This window comes from Juglans regia, chromosome 8 (genome assembly GCF_001411555.2).
Source record: "Juglans regia cultivar Chandler chromosome 8, Walnut 2.0, whole genome shotgun sequence".
Classification (NCBI taxonomy): Eukaryota; Viridiplantae; Streptophyta; class Magnoliopsida; order Fagales; family Juglandaceae; genus Juglans; species Juglans regia.
In genome coordinates, this window is record NC_049908.1 from 20,824,025 (window position 1) to 20,849,416 (window position 25,392).

The following is a 25,392-nucleotide window of genomic DNA, read 5'->3' on the forward strand; positions in this document are numbered from 1 at the left end:
GCAGTAGTTGGACGTAAATAAATATCTAAAATCAAGATTCAGGTTGATGAATCAATTGAATGCTACAAGCACGCCTTGTGGTTTCACCCAAGAGTAAGGTATTGACTATGAGGAAACTTTTACTCATGTTGCAAGGCTTACCTCTTTTAGATCTTTGCTTGTTGTGGCTGTTGTCTGCCATAGGGAATTATTTCAAATGGATGTTATAAAAGTGTTCCTCAATCGTGATCTTACTAAGGAAGTTTGCATGCAGTCTCCACTTGGATATGAGCACCTTCCCCATAAAGTCTATCGTCTTTGTTGGGCTCTTTATGGACTTAAGCAAGCTCCACGTACTGGTTTTGAAAATTTTTTTATCTGTGATTTCTTAACACAGTTCCTACAACTCTGCACTCTTTCTTTGTACTATTGGGGCTAGTATTATCCTTTTTCTTCTTTATGTTAACGATATGATTATAATTGGTAATGACATTGTTGGCATTCGAGATCTTCAGACTTTTCTCGATCAAAATTCTGAAATGAATGATTTGGGAGATCTTAATTACTTTCTTGGCATTGAGGTTATTTTCAATATAGATGGTTATTATTTGACTTAGATAAATTTGCTTCTCACTTGCTCTCCAAAGCTGGCTTGACAAATAGTAAAATAGTTAGTAGCCTCTTGAGTATAATGTCAAGCTTTTAGCCACAGGCAGTATCCTAGTTTCTGATGCGACACTATATTGACAACTAGTTGGCAGTCTCATATATCTCACTATTACTCAGTGTAACATCTCATATGTAGTTCATTTGGTCAAGTCAATTCATGAGTGCACCTTGCTCCACTTCCTTTCCAGTTGTTCTTTGTATTCTACTCTATATCAATGTCCTTTATTCCATTGTCTACACTACTCCACATTCATCTCTTGATCTTGGGGCTTACTCTAATGTGGTTCGCGTTGTTGATCCCACTGATTAATGCTCTACCAAATGTTAATGTTTCCTACTTTACACTTCCTTTATTTCTTGACGTAATAAGAAGCAGTCTGTTGCCTCTCGTTCTAGCACCGAGGTTGAGTATTATGTACTAGCAGTCACTACATATGAACTTTTATGGTTACGATGACTTTTGATAGACAAGAGTGCTCTCAAGATGACTATCTCTCTCACACGTTGTGATAATTGGGGTGCAATGCCAATTGCTCTCTATAACGTGTTTCATGAGCATATTAAACATATTGAAATTGATTGTCAATTTGTACACAATTATCTTCAGTAAAGTACCCTTTACTTACATTCTGTCTTGTCTGAAGATAATCTTGCTGTCATTTTCACAAAACCCTATTCAGGTAGTGGCTTGGTATTTTGTTTCCAAACACCAGTTGCCGCTCGAGTTTGAGGAGGTATGTTAGTATATCATAAAATATCTCCATGATGTCAGTGTATCTTAGAATATTGTTGTCATATTATGAAATATTCTTAGGACTATATGTTTTGCCATTAACCCATGATTGTATTTATATTTATGTCCTAACTGTATTTCCTTATTTGTCATAGGCCCTATTCAACAATAAATAGACATTTTCCATACATTGCAAACATATATTTGAATATGGAGAGTTTTCTCATATACAATTTTCTACAGAGAATAGCTCATCAGCGGTTTTTGTTGGTTTGGTCAGTCATGGGAAGGCCGGAGAGAGAGAGAGAGAGCGCTTGGGTCCTTGAGAGAGAAGCAGGTTATGTCATGGGTTTGGTGCCCTATTGGGCTGATTTTCTTGGGTTTATGGGCTTGTAGAGATTTTTAGGGCATAACTATGGGTTTAGCTAAATTCTTAAATTTATCTATATTTTCATGGGCCAAATCATTTAATAAAACCTAATGGGCTGACCTTTAAATTAAAAATAAACCCAACTCATCCAATGAACATCTATGGGCTTATAAAATAATTTTTTTAGCTTATTATCCGTTGAACATGGTCCACTCGTTTACTAAGTATCAAATGGGCTTCAACCAAATTATTATGTTGACTAAATATCCTAAACCAACCATTATAAAATCATGGTCCGTGACCTATATAATATTATCAAATAAACTTGAATGAATAATGTAATATACTATACTTTTATTATATTTTCATTTCACAATATAAAATATGGTACATTTATATCATTAGATGATAAAAAATTATTTAATAAAAGATTATCCAATGATAATAAATATGTCACATCTTACATAGTATAATAAAAGTGGGATGATAACGTAGTATATAGAATTTTCTAACCTCAATTGTATTTTCCAAAAGGACCATGCTACAGTCCCCGCTCCTAGCCACCGCTTGGAGTTACAGTTAGTTATAGGATTTTTTTTTTTACTTTTTCATACATGTATTTTTTAATACTTTTAAATATTTTTTAAAAAAATAAAAAAATCCTAATATTATTAAAAAATACTTTCTTAATCATTAAATAAAAAAAATTAAAAAATCAAAACGGTTGTGTTGAGCGGTAGAATTGAGTGGGAAGAATAGGATTATCCTTTCCAAAAATATGGGTTCATTAAAACTATCAAATTCATCAGATTTGTTCTCCAACCTTAGAAATTAGGCCTGCTTATCCAATAATTTTCAATAGGCTTCTAACGATTTACTGGCCAACTGTCCTAATAAAATTGGATTGGGTTGTTACAATTATAGCCCTATCTGCCAAAATTTCAAGTAAATGATTTAATGTAGCCTTCAACCACCTAAAATCTACAATAGAAAAATAATATTTATATTCATAAATTATATAAATATCGTGCACTTATTTTAATAAAAATGAATAAATATAAGACCTATATAAAAAAATTTATTTTTCTAACGATGGACCTTAATATTTTTTAAAATGAGTGTACGGCGCTTACACAATCCATAGCTATGTTATCATGCACTATAGTAGAAAAGCCAACCTTTGAATCTCTTCTAGGATATAGTTTGGTGTCTTTTTTCCAAAATAAAGCAAATCCACCAATCCAACCTTCACTATCACCAACAAAACCCAACTTGAATTTCAAGACATCCATTGAACTCATTCAAAAAAATTTCTCCATTACTAGGCTACATCAAGATCTTTCCTTTGTATAATATCACGAAGAACACAGACACTCAGCACTGGATTCTCAAGCTCCCGAGAGTTTTAACTTAATATTTTAATGGTTGTCAGCGAGGCGGAAAGCCTGCCTCTATTGATAAGACTTTGATTTCCACAGTATATTCTTCTTCCAACCTTTTACACGTTTTTTTGTTGGAACCACATTTTGCTCTGCATTCTTTCAGAATTAACGCTATGTTTGGATTCAGAGATGAGATAAGATGATTTTAAATGAAAGATAAAAATTAAAAAAAAATATTATTAAAATATTATTTTTTAATATTATTATTATTATTTTAAAATTTAAAAAAATTAAATTATTTATTATATTTTATATAAAAATTTAAAATAATTATAATAATGAGATAAATCCAAACGGAATCGAAAGTGTTTAATTGAATGCTTCCTTAGTACATAAGAAGGAGAGACTCGCATGATATGTTCTTTAGAAGTCCCTTATTGTTTCTGTTGGCCCATCTCCCAACGACTTATGAAGATGTTTGTTAGGAAAGTCCACCGTATGGGCCTATGCGTCATCCATCGTGCTTTCCTTCTCAATCGGGCAAATAGAATCCAAATCGTATCTGTTTCCCAATCTTTTCATCCTCCATCCTTTGAAATATGAGAAATGATAATTATAATCGTGAGTTTACAAGCGTCATATAATTATTTTAAAAAAAATAAATAAATATGAAATCTAATTAAAAATAAATTAATTTTTTAATAATGAATCATACTCTATTTCAAATAGACTATATAACACTTGTATACTCTACGACTATACGTAACATTACTCTTGAAATATTGTGATAATCTACGTTCATATGTTTATTTTCAATTGCCAAGGAGATATACTAATATGGTTATGAACCCTCAACAGTATAATCATTTCTTATATGGTTATGAACCCTCAACAGTATAAGAAATGATCAAAGCCCTTCCTCCCTCTATATTGTAGGTTCCTCCTCAATTTCCATATTCTCATTAGGATGAGTGTTTGAGAATTTGATTTGATTCCTTATTTTTTTTCCACAGGGTCATCTGCTTTATCTCGCCGGCCGTGAGCTATTTGCTGTCTTTCCTAATGTTGTTCTGGACTCATACTCGCTTTGCCTTTTTGGAATCCATGTTCAAACTTGCTTTAGAAACTAGGCTCTACTCTTTCCATGTCTTGTAATGTTCGTTTGCATGCCATAGAGCACTGGCTTAGCCAAATGCTAGTGCAGCAGCCCCTAAATGGTTTTGGATTAGATATCATAAAACCATCCAACCTTTGAGCTGTAGTAACACATATAGAATCAACAAATATTATGGCGTTTACTTTTTTATGATTATTTCATCCAATTGAACCATACTTTTTCCTCTCTACATTTTCGGTTTCATTCCCACAATTTGCCTTCCCCAAACAAAAAACCATGTTGTTCGGTCTCCTTGCCTTCACTAAAGGTAAACTTTCTCCATCACCAGCGTTGATCATCCTCCATCGCCGCTTCAACTTCAACGTCTCCAATGTTACCTCTATTACCGATGTATCCTCAACCGGCAACATTTAGAAAATTAGTTTGATCTTTTGTGAAATCAAACCATTGAGCCCCCCGCTCTGCCCTCATTTCAGGCAACGTATCCGACTGTCCATGTAACGCCCCGTTCCCGAAGGTCCGGAGAGTTAACTCTTAATACTTAAAACTAACTTAAATAACACAACTATAAAAATTCAGAAAATCCCATAAAATATTAATTCACTTAATCAATCCAAAAATCTAAGTTCCTCCATGGCGACAATAAAGAAATCCCCAATAACATAAATTAGAAATTCTCCAAAACTCGAAAACATCCTCAACTCATCAAATCAAATACCCGAAAAAAATAAATAAGTTTACTAACTACGACCCTCAAATAAGCATTTGTACCCTCAGGCACTTATTCCACTACGATCATCACATTGCAAAACTTTCTACTCTTGTTCTGCAGCTGAACCATCAAAATTATCTGAAAAATATATGGAGATAAGGGGTGAGTTATCAACAACTCAGTAAGCAAAGGACATATACTAGTGTGTAAATATGAGCATTTATAGAAATCAGAATGCAGAACAAAATATATTCTTTCAGAATGCAGAATCAGAATAATGTTTTCAAAATGCAGCGTCAGAACATGTTATCAAAAATATCAGAGCGAAAGTTCGAAAATATTCATAATCAAAATCCCTTTGGCATAGCATAAGCTGAAACATCACATCTTATCTTATCATATCAGAACAAATACCATGTTAACCCCCATGATTGGGTTGTGCAAACCCCGGTAGCTAACCGAGCAGAAACAGAATGTGAATCTTCCCTTTATTCATTCTCGGAGCCCCGAGTGTGCACATAGGAAAGACCACGCAGAAAACCACTTTGTTTCCAAAGTGGGTGCACCAGAAACAGAAAAGTTGGTACCAACCCAAACAGAGGCCACAGTTTTACACCCGTGGTGAGGTCAGAACGGAACAGAAACAGAATGTTATGCCAGAGGTTTTCAGAAATCACATCAGATCATATCAGAGTACAGAAATCTTCAGAACAGAACAAAATCATTACACAACAAAATTTATGCACAAAATTTTATATTCGCTCTCTTTTTCAAAGTTCAAAAACAGAATGTCAAAAATAAGCTCATGTCTACACCAGTCATAACAGAAAATAATTTCTTCTTAAACAGAATCTCATGAGTAATGCAGAACAAATACCTGAGGCAGTTCAAATTTCTTTTCAACATCAAATATGTATATTTTCCAAAAATAACCTCAGCTCATTTTATTTTAAATGCAAAGTCTAGCATAGGAACCTCGCTTACACGAACTTCTTAGCTTTTCAAAATTTTTCTCAAAATGTCGAACAATTAACAATCGTCACCTATAAAATAATCAAGTAATTCCCGTAAATTTCCACTCAACCACTTATTTCGATATTTAATCCTAAACTTCTAAAATAACCTACTTAATTCCTCAAAACCTAAAATTTCATAACCTTAAAATATATCATCCCTTTCTAAAATCGTTGATGTCCATTTGATAACTTCGACTAAAAACATTTAAAAGTCTAACTTATTTATTAATGAAAACAACTTATAAAGTTTAATACTAGATAATATAATTATCCCAAATATTTGAAAGTAAACCATAACTATTTTTTAAAAAGACTAAATCATATCTAAAGTGTAAAAACAACATTACTCCAATATTATTTGCTCCTAAAAATAAATCTTTACTTAAATAACATATTAAAATACTTAAGTGATTTTTTTGTAATCATAAATATATAAGAGTGTACCAATACATAATAAGAATTTTAAAGCACATTAATATAACACTTAGTAAAAGGGCACTAATGTAATTTCCTTCATTTCTTTGAAAACCAATAAAACCTACGGAAAACAAAATAATGTGCATGGCAGGGGCTTAGTCACGGAGGAATCAACGGCAGGGTGCGATGGCTGAACTAGGTAGGCAGTGGCGACGCGGCTGGAGAGCAGGCGTGCGGCAGACATGCTGTCAAGCTGGGTTAAGCACGAGAGAGGGAGAAAAATGGAGAGTGAGAGAGCGAGGGTCTACAACGTGCGGAAAGGAAGGAAAACAGACCGTGAGACGGGAAGGAGGCGTGCGACGGAGGCTCATTGAGAGAAGTGGAGCTGCGACGGAGCTGGGTGGCTCGGGGTGACGTGAGGTGGCCGACGGAACTCTCTGTGGAAGTGGAGGGGAAGTGGAGGGGCTTGTGCCGTGGGGTTGCTGGGTTAACTCAGGGGGGAAAATAATTCCCATGTTTCGGTGTGGCAGAAAGGAGGAGTACTTGTAGTGATTTTCTGTCGTGTAGCAACGCTGAAAGCCGAGGGGCACGGGGAGAGTGAGAGGCCGGCGGAAGGAAGTTCAGTGGAGGACTTGAGCAAGAACTTGCTCTGTTTTTGGATGGATAAAACAGAGCATGGGGCTTGGGCTTTGGTGTTGCTCAATTACGGTGGAGAGAGAGGCTACAATGCAACTGGGTGGTCTGATTCAGGTTCTGTTTTGGGCTGTGGCTGGGGCAGGATGGCTTTTCCACGGTGGTCCCGTGGCTGACACTAGGATGAGGGGAACAAAGCACGCGATGCTTGAGAGATGGTGGTCGGTGTCCGTGAAGCAGTGCTGGTTTTGGTTGTCCACGGTGCAGCGGCGTGGAAAAGGAGGCTTGAATGGAGGTTTGCGGCAACACTAACGCTTGGTTGAAAAAGTTTACCTATGTATAAAAGGTGAAGAGAAAACCCTAGAGGGATGAGAGACGTGTGTGTGGATGGAAGACTAGTTGTGTGTGAGCATGCACGACGTGAACGAAAAAAAAAACTTACAGGAATTAAGAAATAAAGACCGAAAGAGAAGAAAACAAAAATGAAACATGCGGGAAAAAAGAAAAAAAATAAATAAACGTGTGCAGAAAAAATAAAATAAAATAGAATAAACTAAAACAAAATAAATAAGATTGAGCTTGATTGGGTCCGGGTATTACACTCGACCCAAGATGATAAAAGTACTTTTCACCTTATGGTAAGTGAGGTAAAAAAGCCGCCCAGCACACATAGGCAAGAAGAAGGACCTGAAGAGGCTCATAGTTCTGGAAAAGCGCCATTTGTACGAAGGTAAGGTGATGAGCACGCCTAAGGTGAGCAACGGTCAATGACAAGACCCTTGCAGATGTATGAGTTTTTTGAGATAACACTAAAAAACATAGAAGGTGACAATATCGTACGCGTAAGGTGACACTAAAATACATAGAAGGTGACAATGAGATAACACTCCATCTGAAGAGTCACATCCGGAGTAGATCTGCAGAGAAGATTATGACTCAGTAGATCATATTGTCCAAACCTAGAGGTATGGTCCAGCACCACATGGAGACCCTCACTTGAAGAGAGATTGAGGATTGAACATAAGGCTAGCCGTAAGGACGTGCAAACCATGCCCTACCAATTTGTCTCTATCATCATACAGTAGGAAAACTGAGACTAAATGATTCCTATTCAAGCACGTCTGGCGTTAGAAGGACAATTGATGATCCCATTCTACAAAAGGCTTAAAGTAAAAGCCAACATCTCACTTTTGAGATTGCAAACACCTGAGTGTCCTTGGATTCAAATTCTTTGACGAAAGCAAATGACTTCAAATGAGACAAAGAAAGGAGCAACTCGACGACGCCATAATTCTAAGGTAGTGAGGTAGGTTAACTTCTAAAACAGTATTGAGGAATAAGGGTAAATGTTGTATGAGGATGTTATGGGACTTGGCATATGCATACTATGTAATATCCTCATTTTTTTAATCATGAATTAATAAGTGTTTTTTCTAGTATAATTATGAATATTTTTACTTCATGTTTTTTGAGATTTTGAATGAGATTGTTTTGGTGCTATCTATGCGTAAATAATCCTATCGTGTGCTGATCATCATGGATGGGAGGAAGGAGGATTCCCCGAACCATTCTTGCGGTATGTTGCCATGAGTTTCATACTAGAAGGAGAATCGCCCATGATAATTAGGGTAGAACAGTATCGTGTTGGCCTCACCTAATTGATGGGAAGGATGATCCCCTGGGCGTATCACGTGTGGTATCTTCGAGTTGCTTGATCGGGTAGACATTCCTCAATGCAACATGTATATCTCTGTGCGAGTGTTGACCTGTTTGGGGACAGGTGAGTCAATTTGCACATTTGTCGGGTGTGAGTGATTCCCCAATTTCAAATGGTGGAGTGGCTTCACTTGTTGGCCCTTCAAGCAACGAATGTTTGTGTTACAAGTATATGTGTGATGAATGTTAACATCTATGTAAGGAATATGATAAGTTTTATGCGCCTGAGAAGATGGTGATTCCTCACCTTGGCGATTGATATATATGTGTATATATGTATATATATATGTATATTGAGAGGATAATTCCTCACCATGCTTATATAATTGTGTTTTATTAAGGGGCAATTAATTGCCATGCACTAATATATGTGTTCACCAATTTCATTAAATGAAACTGTTCATTGCATATTCATGAGGATTGTCTCTTATTAATAGTTTTGTCATAGCTGCCTAACCTACTTATGGTTTAGATGTCAGAACCACAGACTTTGTGTAGAAGAATCCAGGAGTGATACCTGAGGAGGAAGAACCAACCTAGTCTGAGCAATAGGCACGTAGGCCTATTTCTATCATAGAACTTGTGTGTTTTTGGGAGTTGTATGTATAGTTAACAGTTAGGCAACTGTATGATATGTGTTGAAGTATAGTTACTCTCCATACTTATTAATGAAATTTTTTATTCATCGTGATTTTAAAAACAATGAAATTAGTATCTCTGCCAAAAATCTGTTAGTAAACTGTTACAAGTATTATTTCAGCCCGAATCATCATTAATATGATTAATGATTGAATCATAATTGTTAGGGATAACCTTGACTGGGTCGAACCCATTGAAAATCTATCACTAATAATAAGGGAAAAGATAAAACCAAGAGTTAAGACCAAGAAGAGACAAAACAAGTTAATTCAGACTCCGAAAAGGAAAGGGTTTCATAAGACAAATACGACTCAATCACTCCAAGAAATGAAACAGATCTCTCTATATAAGGAGGAGAACTCCACAAATCAAAGGAGACTTCTCTACATACGGACTCCACCACGCACAATGACTCCAAAGGATTTTCTCTCAAATGAGGCATCATCTTCGACCTCCCGAAATCCTAAATTCCTCCATTGTATTGAGAGATATGTGAGGTCACGAGAAATATGTAAAAACACCTATCATAGTGGAATTCGCCCTCAAACAACTCGTGGACGTAAGCATTACGCCGAATCGCGTAAATCTATGTATCACTTTTTATTTATTTTTATTCATTTATTTGTTATTTACTGCCATGGATGAATGCGAAGAACACCATATTGACACCAAATTCATACGAATTTATGTATTTATAGTTGATGTCGTATGTGGGATTGACTTATTCTCTACACCAAAAGTGGGAGAAGGATAATTCGTCGACTTCTAAAGTCATCTCCCAAAGAAACATATAAGATCCCTCTCAAATTTTGATCTATCATTATTTTTATTTTATTATTTTGGAAAATACTGTTACAAAAAAAAAAAAAAAAACTGGGATACATGGCGTGGACTGTGCACGTGAGGGGAAGACGCATGCACATAAGGCACCCATTATGCATGCCATGCACATAAGGCACTAGAGCTCACACTGGTGGGCAAGAGGGCTCGCCTCCTCCTCTGCCCAACGCAGGTCAAGGCCGGCTGCCATGCCGGAAGTCCAAACGAGGACAACAGTGCCTTTTGCTGGCCCCTTGCACAGTAGTGCACTATGCAAGACGATAGTTTCAGTGAGAGCACGTTACCGTGCACCCTGAAGGTCCAACCACCACCTAAATTGCCAGTAGTTTCTATCACTCGTAAGGTGGTCCCCGACCACGAAGGTTTTGTTCGCTGTAGGTCCTCACCATCGTCACCAGAGTTACTCGACAGCAACGAGTTCCTCACCCACGGAAACTGGCTTAGCTTAGCTTGGTTTGCCCACCGTTTTCTGTCACCATCGTGAGGGTCCATGAAAAACAGAATCTCCTCACACCGTAGAGCTCCTTGCCATGTCCAGTACCTATGACAACGCCTTTCCACCGCTGCAAGTCCCCTCTTGCTTTGAAGCTCACCCAACCACTGGACCTGAGATAGAGACCACTGGCGGTTGTTTCTGCTGCTAGTGGGTTTACACGGAGACGAGAAACAGTGATCAAGTTCACCACCCATGCTCACCGTTCCTCGCCACCCCTGTGGCGAGCAATGATCTCGTCAAGCAGTTCACTGCCCATGGCGGGTGATGATGCATGGCGAGCAACGATCTCGTGGTGAGCTACCAGACCAACGCTTCTCGACAAGCAGCCAGACTGTCTCCACCGAGTAACCAAACAGACATCTCCACCACTATAGATCCCTTCTCGCCGTGAAGTTCATCCACGTACAACACCTCGCCAGGCTATCCACGACGGATAGTTTCACCGGCCTCACCCCAGGCAACATCTTGCCAAGACATGGCGGCTAACATGCAACGTCTCCCCACACTTGTGGCGAGCAACAACACACGGACAGGGAACCACTCGACAGGCAACGTGAGCATAGAGTGCAACGAAGGTGTCTCACCAGTGCCACACTAGCCCAACGTCTTCGATTCATGTCTAGCTCACGTACCGTGCCAAGTTGGTTCATAGCAGTTGTACCTCACACATAAAATGGCATCGTGACGCCATTTGGCACCATCACGATCAAAACAAAACATCATAGCAGGTAGAAAATGAAGCAGCAGACTAAAACAAGATACCAACATACAAGAGGCTGCGAATAATGTAGGGGATAGTACGGGCAAAGGGCCCGCCATGATTTATGAACGACATAGATGAGTGGAGCAAAGTTGACGGGAGTGCAACGCATTCGAAGCATGTGACGCTGACGAGCAGGAACATGGGGACAAGAACAATGCACTTTGATCTCCAGTTATAATCAACTGGGAGTCACGATTCACACAAGCATGAAAAAAATTTAGGAATGAATAGTTTCCATTACACAAAAAATCATTAAGCGGAAAAACAATCTCACTCAGGGAAGAATTGAAAGCAATAACTAAATTGCTCTGGCTTGTCTCTCCCAAACTTGATATTTGAATTTCATTTGTATCAACGAATTTGGTTTTCGGAGTTCTCTCCATGAAACTCCTCGAGTTCCAACAAGAATCTAGGTGGCTATACGTAGGCCTGTGTAGAAAATCGAGTGGCCCGGTCCATCTGTGATATCCGACCCGACCCGAACTGAAAAAGACGGTTTTAACAATTGCTCGTGTTCGACCCGTAAAACCCAACGACCCTCCTTATAAAATCTGCAGATAAACCCTAGCCCCCCTTCACAGAGTCTGAGTCCCCACTTCTCTACATATTTTACCTTATCGCCTAGGCACTCTTTGAGCTTCAAGAAATTGAGTCGAACGTCGGATCCCTGTGGTGGAACCACGAGATCATCTTCGTAACCACCGTCGGCAATCCAATCAACGGCCATGGCATCTTCAATAATCGTTGAAGCCCATTCCTCGGCATCACAGAGAACTGAAAGCTCGTAGGCTTTCTTGAGAAGCCCATTCCTCCTCTTTTCTTTTCTTTATTTCTTTTTCCTTGTTTTAGCGTTCTTCTCTCTTTTCTTTTTTTCTTTTTTCCTTTTTTGTTTTTCGAGAATTACCGTTCTTCTCTTGGGTAGAAATCAATCCTCCCTTTCTTGGGTGTGTAGAAATACTCTGTACCAGCATAACCAAATTTATGAAAAACAATAGAAAGTTGGATTCAGAAAAATTAGAGAGAGAGAGAGAGAGAGAGAGTTGTGTAACTCTTCTATATAAAGAATGTGAGGGAAAATGACGAAATGAATGTGGAGGAGTTCGGGTATGTGAAAGAGGATTTCTGAGAGTGATTGAGAGTTGGACAGTGATGGATTGGACTGATCACTGAGGACGAAGGACGACAGTGATGAATTGAACATGTTTTATTGTATTTGAATTTGAAGAGGAGAAAAAAAACACAGGTTGACCTGATCAGAAATATGTTTGTCGGGTCGATTCCGTCTAATGCATCCAAAATCACAGGTCAGGTCGGGTCGGGCTCAAATCTTGAACGGTTTGCTCTGGTTACACCCCTAGCTATACGCCCTAAGAACACACTTTGCTGGAAATTACTTGTGTGGCGCGAAACACTAGCTGCAAAACCCCTATTGGGCATCGTTTAAACATTTTAATATGTCTTCATTAGAACAGACTGCTCGGCATTGCGGACATCCCGGATCTTCATCATTACCAAAGCATGGCTACCCATGGGCCTCACCTATGCGCCTCAAGAAACAGTTTAGGTTTGCAAATCTCAAAATTTTAGATTATCTACACTAACCTATTTGGATTTTGGTGAAAACCTCACATGGTGGTCGAGTACGCCTCTCGACACCGCAGAGAGATCAAAATCCGTCTCCTACCAAAGCAACATAATAGATAACATCCCCTGCCGAATTCAAACACTTGAGCAATCGAATTAACCTCCCTCAACGCGGTTGAGCACATCTCTCGCTAGGTCTAACCCCACTCAAGCACACAGGTTACCCTTTAACACAGTTGAGCATCTCCTTCAGCAAAGCCAAGTTCAGCACTCGCATCTACGACCAAAAGAGGAAACAACTTGCTTAAGCGTTTCCCTTCTTGCCCCCTACCGCGATCGAGTCTATCTCCCACCTAGCTCTCAAAGCAAGCTTCGCCCTACACCGGCGACCAAAGGAAGAAATAGCTTCTTCAAGCGTTTTCCTTTTTGCTTTCTAGCACGGTCGAGTCTATCTCCTGCCTAACTCTCAAAGTCGAGTTCCACACTTGCACTAGCGACCAAAGGAGGAAACATTTTCCTTAAGCGTTTCCCTCCTTGCCATCTAGCACGATCGAGCTCATCTCCCACCTAAACACAAAAGCCTAGTGCCTCCACCAGCCCCTGGCGATCAAAGGAGAAAACAACATAGTTAAGTATTTTCCTCCTCGCCCCTAAGTACAGTCGAGCACATCTCTCACCTAAACACATAAAACCGAGTGTCTCCACTCACCATTGGTGAACAAAGGAGGAAACAACTTTTTTAAGTGTTTCCATCCTCGACCTTAAGTGCGGTCGAGGACATCTCCCGCCTAAATATAAAAGTCGAGTATCTCCACTCGCCCTTGGTGAACAAAGGAGAAAACAACTTAGTTAAGTGTTTCCCTTTTTGCCCCTAAACGCAGTCAAATACATCTCCTGCCTAAACACAAAAGCCGAGTGTCTCTACTCACCCTGACGAATAAAGGAGGAAACAACTTAGTTAAGTGTTTCCCTCCGCGTCCCTAAGTGCGGTCGAGCACCTCTTTTCGTCTAAACATAAAAGTTGAGTGCCTCAACTCGCTCCTGGTGAACAAAGTAGGAAACAATTTCCTTAGGTGTTTCCCTCCTCACCACCCAGTGCAGTCGAACACATCTCCCGTCTCACATCAAAGCCAAGTATTCTCACACTTGTACTCAAACATCAATGCCGGCGCAACGTCTTCTCCAGCAAACACTCGTGCAACAACTGCCGCTAGTTGGTCACCTTCGGGAACGAGTCTCCAAGCTCCACAACCGCCTCGCGTATGTTACCTTCTAGAACGAGTCAACGGGCTTGACAATTGCCTGTAATGGATCTAGGGGGTCGACAGGCTCCCTAACCACTTAGTGCGGATTACAATAAACAAACTCTAACCTTAATATCAAAATGGAAACATCAATAGAAAATCGCATCAAGGGGTAAAAAAATCCACTATTACCAACAATAGCAAAAATGTTCACAAAAATACACACTCTTTGCTTACACTAAATGGTCGAATGCATCCATTTGAACATTCAATTATCAGGCAAATGTTCGTACAAACAAATGTCCTAGAGGACCATCCTCGAAGGCCCTTACTACAAACTTTGCTAGTCCTCTCGAGCTACACACTTGAAGATCTACATTGCTTTGCATGAACAACAGAAAACCAGGGACCCGTTCCCATAATTTATTTTCTACAGTTTTATATAGGCTATCTTCATCACGGTTGACTTGAAGATTCTCAAGGTCTTCTGGTTGAGCAAATCGACCTTAAGAATCTTGGACATCTGTTAGGGATAAAGTTGACTAGGTTCAGCCCATCGAAAATCTATCACTAATAATAAGGAAAAAGATAAAACTAAGAGATAAGACCAAGAAAAGATAAGATAAGTTGACTCAAACTTATAAAAGGAAATGGCGTCATAAGACAAGTACAACTCAATCACTTCAAGAAAGGAAATAGATGTCTATATAAAGAAGAGATCCCAACAAATCAAGGGGGACTCTTGACGACTTCTCTACGCACGGACTCCACCACGCACAATGATTCCAAAGGATCTTCTCTGAAGGGAGGCATCATCTTCAACATCCCGAAATTCTAAATTCCTCCATTGTATTGAGAGATATGTGAGATTATAAGAGATATGTAAAATCACCTATCATAGTAGAATACACTCCCAAACAACTCGTGGACGTAGGCATTACGCCGAATCACGTAAATCTCCGTGTCTCTCTTTATTTATTTTTATTCGTTTATTTATTATTTATTTCCATGAATAAATGCAAAGAATACCGTATCGACGCCCAAATCATCCTTGTATGCCGGGGATGACTCTTTCTTCTGTTTCGACTTGTTGTGTGAATTTATGTATTAGCAGTGATAGACACTTCACAATTCATTACACAAATATGCATAGAGGGTATTTTTTAATAAAATAATGATAATTTATATGTTCTTTAATAAAAATGTCCTCCATTTAAAAGATGGTTATGCAAAGCCATCTACAGGCCACTTGTTTAAATAATCTTAAAATGGTATAAAGGTTCAAATAAAAGAATAAAGAGAAAATCTTTAAAAAGTCATAAAAATTAAAAAGAATGCAAAAAATAAAACAAATTAAGATACAAATAAACACAGGTTTAACTACTAAATTAGTTCTTGTAGTTTGGTCTTTATAAATTGCTCCCTAACTTTCAAAAAAGAACTTTTGCATCTTTATACTCTCAATTTAGACAGGCTGATTTTTTCTTCTGTAATTTTTAGTTTTTGTAATCTTGATTTTATTTTTATTTAATGTGGCACGTGGCATAATTTTATTGTTGGTGACTTTGCTTATTTAATTTTTTTTTTTAATCAAAAGACATTTCATTGATCACATAGTGTGGCTTTCAGCCAATACTAGGCCGTAACCGGTCTGGTCCGGTTCTGTTTTGGATAAAATTTAGAACTGAACTGGTATGCACAAATTTTGTATTTTTAAAAATCGATTACGCACCGGTTACCCTCCTAAACCGGTGCCTCCGATTTTACCGGTACTGGGCTGATTCGGTCCAGTTTCTAGTTTTAAGAAAATGCAAATTTGTCATAAAAAATCTGTTTATAAAAATAAAATAAAATAATTTCTTTAAAAAATATGTTTATTAAAAATTTGTTACTATTTACAAATATCTTTTTTATAAAAAAAAAATCTATTATATATATATATAAATCTGCTATAAAACAAATAAAAAAAAACTACTATAAAATGTTATTAATATATATATTATGTTTAAAGCATATGATCAAATAAATTTTTATGTTTAAGATTAAAATTTTATATTATAAATTATAATAACATTATCTTAAATATAAAAAATATTATATATAATATTAAAAAATTAATTTAAAATATATAATATAATGAACCGGTCCGGTCCTAAAAGCATAGAACCATAACCGGTCGATTTTGGAATTAAGAAAACCAGTCCAAAACCAGACCAACTCCTCTGGTTTGGGCCTATCTGGTCTAATTTTTCGGTTAATTTTTACGCTCATAGCCAATACAAAATGATAAATACAACTGGATATCAACATCCCAGAACTTGGATGTGAGAGTCACAGCTTCCCTAGCAAGTGTGTGTGCCACCCCCATTTGCTTTTCCCTTTTGACATGCTTTATTTTTTAAGAATAACTATCAAGTGCCCCACGAATTACAGAAATCAGACAGCTGAATGGGTCATCAGTTCCCTTGTTATTTAAATAAGCTTCAACAATTTTTAGAGAGTCTCCTTCAAAATGAACATACTACAGTTTGACAAGGAAGGGACTCGATTTTTCAATCAAACGAATCTGTAATTGGATGATATAACGATCGAAATTAAGTACAAGAATTTATATTAGCGAGGGAGTAATCTGTATAAAACCCAAACTACAGAAACTATTTTAGTATTTAAATAAAAAACTTAAACACAAAACTTAAAAAAAAAAAAAAAAACTTGTTTTTAATTAAAATGCTCTCCCCATGCAGCAAGGGGATGGTGGCCTTGCGGGTGAGTACCCTAACGTAGCCTAGTCCTCCTTGGGCCACCCTGATGGCCATCGCGGGCCATGTCTGTGATGGCTCCCTCCGTAACCGTCCTCTTATACCACCCGACATTTTTCTATGCTTTAAAAAGGATTACAATATATATATATATATATATATATATAAATAATTTATTTTGAATGTTTTTATATTTATATTATGTTTATTTTGAATTCTTTTATGTTTGTGACTTTTTAAGTAATTTCTTACCTTTTATACAAATTTAAGGGTTTTTATAAAGAAAAATAATTTGTATAAGTCCTAAATAGATAAGTCACATACAAGCCTTTGTAAAAAAATAGACTCCATTTTAAAAAAGTGAAAAAGAAATTATTCTTTATTAGTAAGACCCATTATTTTATAAAATATTTGTATTAGATTTGTCTATTTGAAACTTATATCTAGTATTACTCTTTTATAAAAGTGACACACATGTTATTGGGACACTTATTTTATTATAAAGGTGTTGACGTGGCATTACTAACGGTTTTATGAGAAATTTTTTTTTGAAATGATTAGTTTGATTATTGCTAAACTACGAGGAGTAAAATATTGAATCAGAACCTATTTAGAATTAGTTTAGATTTTGGAATCTATATTTTAGAATATTAAAATTATTTATAAATAGTAATAAAATAATTTATGAATGGTCGTGAGATCGGTTGAGTTAATATGTTTTATTAAATTTTTAAAAATTAAAAAAAATTAATTTAAAACAATAGTTAATAAATTATTTAAATTTTATTTTTATTTTAAAATTTGAAACAATATATAATTTGTTTTCTAATCGATTGAGCTGAAGAATCTCGCAGGCCCAATGGCCCATCATGAAACCTAAATTCCGAAGGGCGCGGTGGCACTAACTCCTGGAAAGCCGACAAAAAAAACAATAATAATTATAAAGAAATTTATTTTATTTTAGTTTATTTATTGTTATTTTCCCTAAAATACCCCCTCTCTATCCTCGCCTCCAAACCTGTAATTTTCCCTTCTCAACCCGCATACTCTCTTCCTCTTCTGCCCTTCCAAATCCAAACCCTTCCTCTTTCACCTCTCCATCTTGCCCTTCCTCTCACCCAATTTCCGATTTTCTCCCGTTACCCGCCAAATCCCCCCTTACCCCTGATTTTCAAATTTCCTCGTTTCCCTTTCAAAATTTTCCTCCCCGTTTTCTCTCACTTTCTTCCTACCCCTAGTTCCGAATTCTCGTTTGGATCTATGGATTAGAGCGTCCTGGCTTCTGTTTTTGAGGTTTTAAGGGAGATTCAGTTCCCGTTTTCATTTGTTCAGTGCTTCTGAACATGTAATTTTGGATTTGGAGTTCAGGTTTCCACGAGTCAAGGTATTTCTTTTTCCTTTGACTTTCATTTTTTTTGTTTAATGAATTGTCTTTTTTTTTTTTTTTTTTTTTTGATAATCTTGTGTTTGGGCTGTTGTTTTGTGTTTAGTCGTTGTTTTTCGCGGTGACTGATTTTGTCTGTGTTAAAGTGTGTTCCTTTTGAGGCTAGTTGCTTTACCTCGGGAGCTGGATAGCTTAGTTCTTTTTAAACTGCGCAAGAATCAAGTTTTAGTTTTTTATTGATTTTTTCTTCTTAGGCTTGTTTTGATTTCAATTGAGGTTTTGGTGAGCAGGCTCATTTAGTGTGGTTGAAAAAAGCTCTTTCTTTATGAGTGGATTATCACTTTTCAGGGTTTGAAATTTTGAAAAGTAAAGAGTTGCAAGTATTATGAAGGGTCGATTGTGATGTTTTGATTTAGCCTAATTGAATAAAACTTATTTTGCAAATAAATAATCTGTTTTGGTGTTTGCAAATTTGACGAGTAGAAGCGGTTTAAGAGTTATTCAGGGTGGATTGCAAAGTTTGGTATGTCTGTTTATGCAGTATTTTTTTCCAAGAATTAGTACTGGATCTGAAAGACGTGTTGCGTTATGTAATTGTTATAATAAAATCGTTTTTCTTGCAGGCATTCTTCAGTGAGTCATAAGGTGTTTGTTTCCAACTATAAATTGGTAGTTTGTACAGGAGGCCAGGAGTTGTGCTTTTATTTTTTATGTACTGTGATTGATTAAGTCAATGGCTAATCATGATTTGATTCTTGGGCAAAGTCACAACTTAGGCCTTGGGCAGAATCAGCAGTTGGTGCTAGACCACAATCATAATCTGGGGCATGGGCAGAACCATGATTTGGAATTGGGACAAGCCCATGAACATCACTTGGGTTTGGGACAGACCCATGACCATGAACTGGGTTTAGGAAATGAGCATGACCACGAATTGGGCTTAGTGCACGACCCTGACCAAGAAGAGGATGGTGGTCACAGTTATGTTCATGAGAATGACTTAGTTATGGATCGGAAACCCGATCATGATGATCATGAGTTGGCTCTTACTGGACAGAATCATGAATTAGCTTTATCTGAGAACAATGAGCTCGATGTTTCTGAAGACCAAGACCTTGATGAAAATCTTGATCTAGCTATCGATGCAAGCCAGGAAATGGGGATTGAGCATGTTCAGGATCTGACCATTCACCAATCCCAACTTGTGGTCTATTCCAGTCCTGTAATCCAGGCTCGTTCAATTGTTGCTAGTCCTAATTATGAGCTGTCGGTGGGGCAAGAGTTCCCTGATGTTAAGAGCTGTCGAAGAGCATTGAGAGATACAGCTATTGCACTTCACTTTGAAATGCAGACCATAAAATCTGACAAAACCCGTTTTACCGCCAAATGTGCTAGTGAAGGATGCCCCTGGCGCATTCATGCTGCAAAGCTTCCCGGGGTTCCAACTTTCACGATCAGGACAATCCATGAGGCTCATACATGTGGAGGAATTTCTCATCTTGGCCATCAGCAAGCCTCAGTTCAGTGGGTTGCAACCTCTGTGGAGCAACGGCTTAAAGAGAACCCTAATTACAAGCCAAAGGAGATACTGGAAGAAATTCACCGGGTTCATGGTATCACCTTATCTTACAAGCAAGCTTGGCGAGGCAAGGAGCGAATCATGGCTGCTATGCGTGGATCCTTCGAAGAAGGGTATCGTTTGCTTCCGCAATACTGTGAACAGGTTAAACGGACAAACCCGGGGAGTATTGCATCTGTTTATGGAAACCCAACTGATAGCTGCTTTCAGCGTCTCTTCATATCATTTCAGGCATCAATTTACGGTTTTCTCAATGCTTGTCGACCACTTCTTGGGCTTGATAGGACATATTTGAAAAGCAAATATCTTGGTACTTTGCTTCTAGCTACTGGTTTTGATGGTGATGGCTCTCTGTTTCCTCTTGCATTTGGTGTTGTTGATGAGGAGAACGATGAAAATTGGATGTGGTTTCTATCCGAACTTCACAACCTGCTTGAAATTAATACTGAAAATATGCCAAGGCTTACCATTTTGTCAGACAGGCAGAAGGGGATTGTTGATGGAGTAGAAGCAAATTTTCCAACTGCATTTCACGGATTTTGTATGCGTCACTTGAGTGAGAGCTTTCGCAAGGAGTTTAATAACACAATGCTTGTCAACCTTTTATGGGAGGCTGCTCATGCTCTCACGGTGATTGAATTTGAAGCAAAAGTTTTAGAGATAGAAGAGATTTCACAAGATGCCGCATATTGGATCCGAAGAATCCCCCCTCGATTATGGGCTACAGCGTACTTTGAGGGAACACGCTTTGGGCATTTAACAGCCAACATAGTTGAGTCATTAAATACTTGGATTTTGGAAGCATCTGGCCTTCCAATAATTCAGATGATGGAGTGCATTAGAAGGCAGCTAATGACTTGGTTCAATGAGCGCCGAGAAACCAGTATGCAATGGACATCAATACTTGTTCCTTCTGCTGAGAGGCATGTTGCAGAGGCTCTTGAACGTGCTCGCACATATCAGGTTCTTCGTGCTAATGAAGCTGAATTTGAAGTCATATCTCATGAAGGAACAAACATTGTTGACATTCGGAATCGGTGCTGCCTTTGTCGGGGCTGGCAGTTGTATGGTTTGCCCTGTGCACACGCTGTGGCAGCACTTCTCTCTTGCAGGCAGAACGTCCATCGATTTACTGAGAGCTGTTTTACGGTTGCTACCTATCGCAAGACATACTCGCAAACCATACATCCCATTCCAGATAAGTCTCTGTGGATAGAGTTAACCGAGGGGGATCCAAATGCTAGCAAGAGTATTGAAGTTCTTATTAACCCACCCAAATCACTTCGACCACCTGGACGACCAAGAAAGAAGCGAGTTCGAGCAGAAGACCGCGGCCGTGTGAAGCGAATTGTGCATTGTAGCCGTTGCAATCAGACAGGTCATTTTAGAACAACATGTGCAGCACCCATATAAATTGATGTTGACAATTAGGTCAGTGTTATAAAAATAAGCTTGTCCACTGTGCAAAAGATTTCTTTCGTTATTTCCGATTATTTAAGTAGTTACTATTAGTTAGATTGGGAAGTAAATGTTGTATCTCTCTCTTTTTAACACTCCTTTGCGAATGTTCAACGCGATAATTCAATAACATTTAATGGATGTAGCTTGAATTTTTGTTGAGATCGTTTCTTTGGTGTTGTGCAATTTTTGGGTAGCTGTCCTCATTTTGTAACACATCTGATAATGCGTGATAAAAAATAGCACTGAGAATAGCTCATTTCGAGGAGAGCACCTCTAAATAACAGAGAACAGATAAAGAAGACGAGGATAGACAAGGAAATCAGATTTGACTACTTTTTGCATGAAGCTTGTAGAGTCCCTGGCTCCTTAGAGCACTCCCAATGGATCTTTCTTCTTCCTATTTTTTAAAATACATCACTAAAATTTATTTTTTTTATTTTACATTCTGATTTTTATAATATATCATACATAAATTTAGGGTTGCAACCCAAACAAAAACAGTCGGGTTTGTACCCGACTCAATCCGAAACGGCATCATTCTAGTATCAGCCCGACCCGATCAAAATAAAATCGGGTCGAACCCGTATGACCCGACTAGGTCTTGCACCGTGGAAGAGGAGAAGAGGGGGGACTTGATGGAAGCATCTGAAGACGAATCCAAGGGACCAGATGAACCTCTGGTTATTCTTGTTTAATGAGCATATGCTTTAGCTTGAACCTGATTTCATAATGATCAACCTCCCATATCTATTGAAACATATAAACTTGTATTGGATCTTAGGAAACGCCGAGATCTTACCATTGAACTTGTTCACCGCACCGCCATAGATCGTCCCCACCCGAAGTCATTTTCATACATGGGGAATCTCGGGTAACTCTCCATCGTCATCGATGCACCGTTGGAGTTCCCCAACGGGAACAACCTCAACTCACTCTCCCAATCCACTACTCCCCGACGGACCATGGAGTCATCGTGTGCAACCACGCTCCAGTGCAAAAGATCAGCACACCTCGCAGATCTAGGGACAGAAGCTCGCCAGCCGCAGCACCAAACAATCTCCACCAGCCAAAAGCTTCTTACCAGACCAACAATCTCGAGAACGATGAGAAACGCATGAGACCCGTGCTCAATGTGTTGGCAAAGGCACGGAAAGAATGAAATGCAGAAAATGCGGACGGGTTGAAATAAAAATGCAAACCCGTTAATTAGTTGGGCTGGAGACCCGATCATACAATAACCCATCAAAATCGGTTCGGGTCAAGTCGATTTAAGCTGGCCCATCGGATTAACGGATCGTTTGCACAGCCCTACATCAACTTTTCTATTTTTTCTTCATATCATTTAAATATTATACTTTTTAATTCTTTTTATTCATTTCAAATATTTTTTCTAATTACCAATGATATCCTTATATCTTATGATATTTGCAATACAATATCATATAATTATGTTCTATTTTAAATTAATCCAAATTTATAAGTTAAAACAAAATATAAATGAATTCAAAAAATCAAAATGAGATTATATAATAAAAATATTCTCAAAATATATTACGAGAATATCCATTCTCGATAATTGTAAAAAATATTCTTAAGAAAATTGAGTCACTACTTTTTTTTAAAAAAAAAAATTTAGTCAAAATCCGGCAAATAACTTTTTTTTTTTTAATTTATGTCAAACCTCTTGTACAAATTTCTGAACATTGAAGCAATATGAACCTTGAAGCTTAAATATGAACATTGAAAATGGGAGTCATACAGGAAATCAATCTGAGACTGCAGAAGGTTGAAGTTGAGGTTGAGAGAGGCGTGCAAAAGGAAAGGGAAATTAATTAAAAATATTTACAATAATGAATAGAGTTCTCTATATCTAGCGGTTTTCTGTAGATGAATATAAAAGTTTTTTCAAAATAGAACATCCGATGAAAGGCATTTTCGAGAGCATCTCTTTTTATTTTAAAGAAAAATGTATTATAGAGGATCCATTAGAAATGCTGTAATTAACAAAGTTATCCGCCCATGGGCCTAGATTAAGAGTTTACTCAAATAACTTAAATGAGAATTACTTTGGGCCCAAGCCCATTAATTCATTACAACTAATATTCAATTAAAACAAGATAAGGTGGCCCATGGCCCTTTGGCTGGAGTCAACTTCACTCTGTCAAGTACTTTATTGAGAGACGCTAGGGGCCAATCGGGTGATAAGGGACTATTTACACCAACCAATAGTAGACTGCCATGTCATATTTTCATTGTTTTTAATAGTAGACTCAAATGTAGCAAATTGTATTCAGGTTTAGATGTTTAGAAGCTCTTTTTCTAAGAGAAATTCTATTTGCAATCCCCAATTGGGGACTGCATGTGCAGGCCCCTTATTAAATGAGAAAAAATATCATTTCAGGAATGATAGTTTTGTAATTTTAAAAAAAATTAAAGATAAAATTGCCTATGCTTGCATTGCAGTCCCCATTTGAGGACTGTATCTAGCATTGCTCTTTTTCTAACCCTATGCTCTTCCGTTATTCCATACAACCATCAATCCTCCATTTTAGCCTCACATTCTTGTCGGCCTCTTGGATTTTTGTCGCCGTGGTCGATTTTCACCGGTCTCTCTCTCCCCATTTTCGAGCATCATATCACATTGGATTTCGCAAGTCTCTTTCTCCCACGATTATATTCTCAATCCGCCGGAGCAACAATCGTCGGCAAGGACAACAACCACAATTGAATGAAAATATTTCAATCAATCAATATTTTGCACTATCTTAACAAAACCCCATCATTTTAGCAGCTAAAATGAAGTGATATAAAAAGTGAAAATGTATTGTTGAAACAGAAATTTGGGGAAGAAGATGATATGCCGGTGACTAGAAAAAATCACTTGATTTCTTCCTTTTTCTACATATTTTCTTATACAGACTCCCTCATTTCATTCTTCTTGAAATCAGAAAATAACAAATAGGTCTAAAAGGAAGAGGGAAAAAGTGTTTCAGTATAAACAATGAACTTAAAACAATTTGAACTCCTATGAATTCACAAATGGTTGTCATGATTGGATTTGGTTCGATCTTTTAGACCAGTGGCAGAACCAAGAATTTGTTTTGGGGGGTCAAACAAAGTTAAAACTATAATAAAATATTTTTTGTTCTATTTCTATACAATTTTTTATGCGGTATAAAATAATTTGATAGTAAGATCTAAAATAAAAATAAAATACTTTTAATACAACTTATGTATTAAAAAAGTATATGATATGTCAAGAACAATATATCATTGAAATAACATAAAGACACTCATACAAATATATCAAACAAAAAAAGTACAGAATGTCTAAAATTGTAACTTATGTTCTTTTAAAGAAACAAAATCATCAAGTATTGAATCTAAAATTAGACTGATAAGTAATTAATCTATAAAATCAAAATAATTATGTAGAGGGGGGGGGGGCAAGATAATTTTTTTAGAGGGGCTAACACAAAATAAGATTAATATAATCCTATTAAATTATAAAATATTAATATATATATTTTCAAAGCCGTGCCCCCCCTTCATAGGTCCGTCGATGTTTTGGACTATAGCAGATGAAAGCTCGACATGAGAAACGTGAACAACATCAATGAGTTGCTTTGGAAATTCTTAAATGACAAAGGCGCTAGAGATTGATGGCCTTGAGAGATCGACGGAGAGTAACTTCTGCTGTAAAAACAATGGATAGATGTGAAAGACAGTTTTGTCACTATATTTAGGCACATGGTAAGAGCAATGAAAATATCACGTGTCGCATTCCCATTGGCGGGTGGAAACATCACTTTCTCACCTCATCCGATTTGAAGGTTCTCTCTACTTTATTGCCTTTCACAATCTCAAGTGTGACAAACCCTTCCCCTTCAAAGCACAGT

General features: G+C 37.5%; 1 protein-coding gene across 1 annotated transcript; it reads left to right on the forward strand.

Moving 5' to 3' along the window:
* Window positions 1-18,065: 18,065 nt before the first annotated feature.
* Window positions 18,066-21,652, forward strand: LOC109021137. The gene is made up of 2 exons (XM_019003698.2): window positions 18,066-18,453; window positions 19,077-21,652. Exon 2 carries the CDS (start codon window positions 19,187-19,189, stop codon window positions 21,443-21,445), a length of 2,259 nt encoding a protein of 752 aa, XP_018859243.1. The 5' UTR covers window positions 18,066-18,453; window positions 19,077-19,186; the 3' UTR covers window positions 21,446-21,652.
* The last annotated feature ends 3,740 nt before the right edge of the window (window positions 21,653-25,392 follow it).

Excerpts from the sequence above, each read along its gene's own strand:
- LOC109021137 (XM_019003698.2), top strand. The coding sequence starts at position 19,187 with ATGGCTAATCATGATTTGATTCTTGGGCAAAGTCACAACTTAGGCCTT.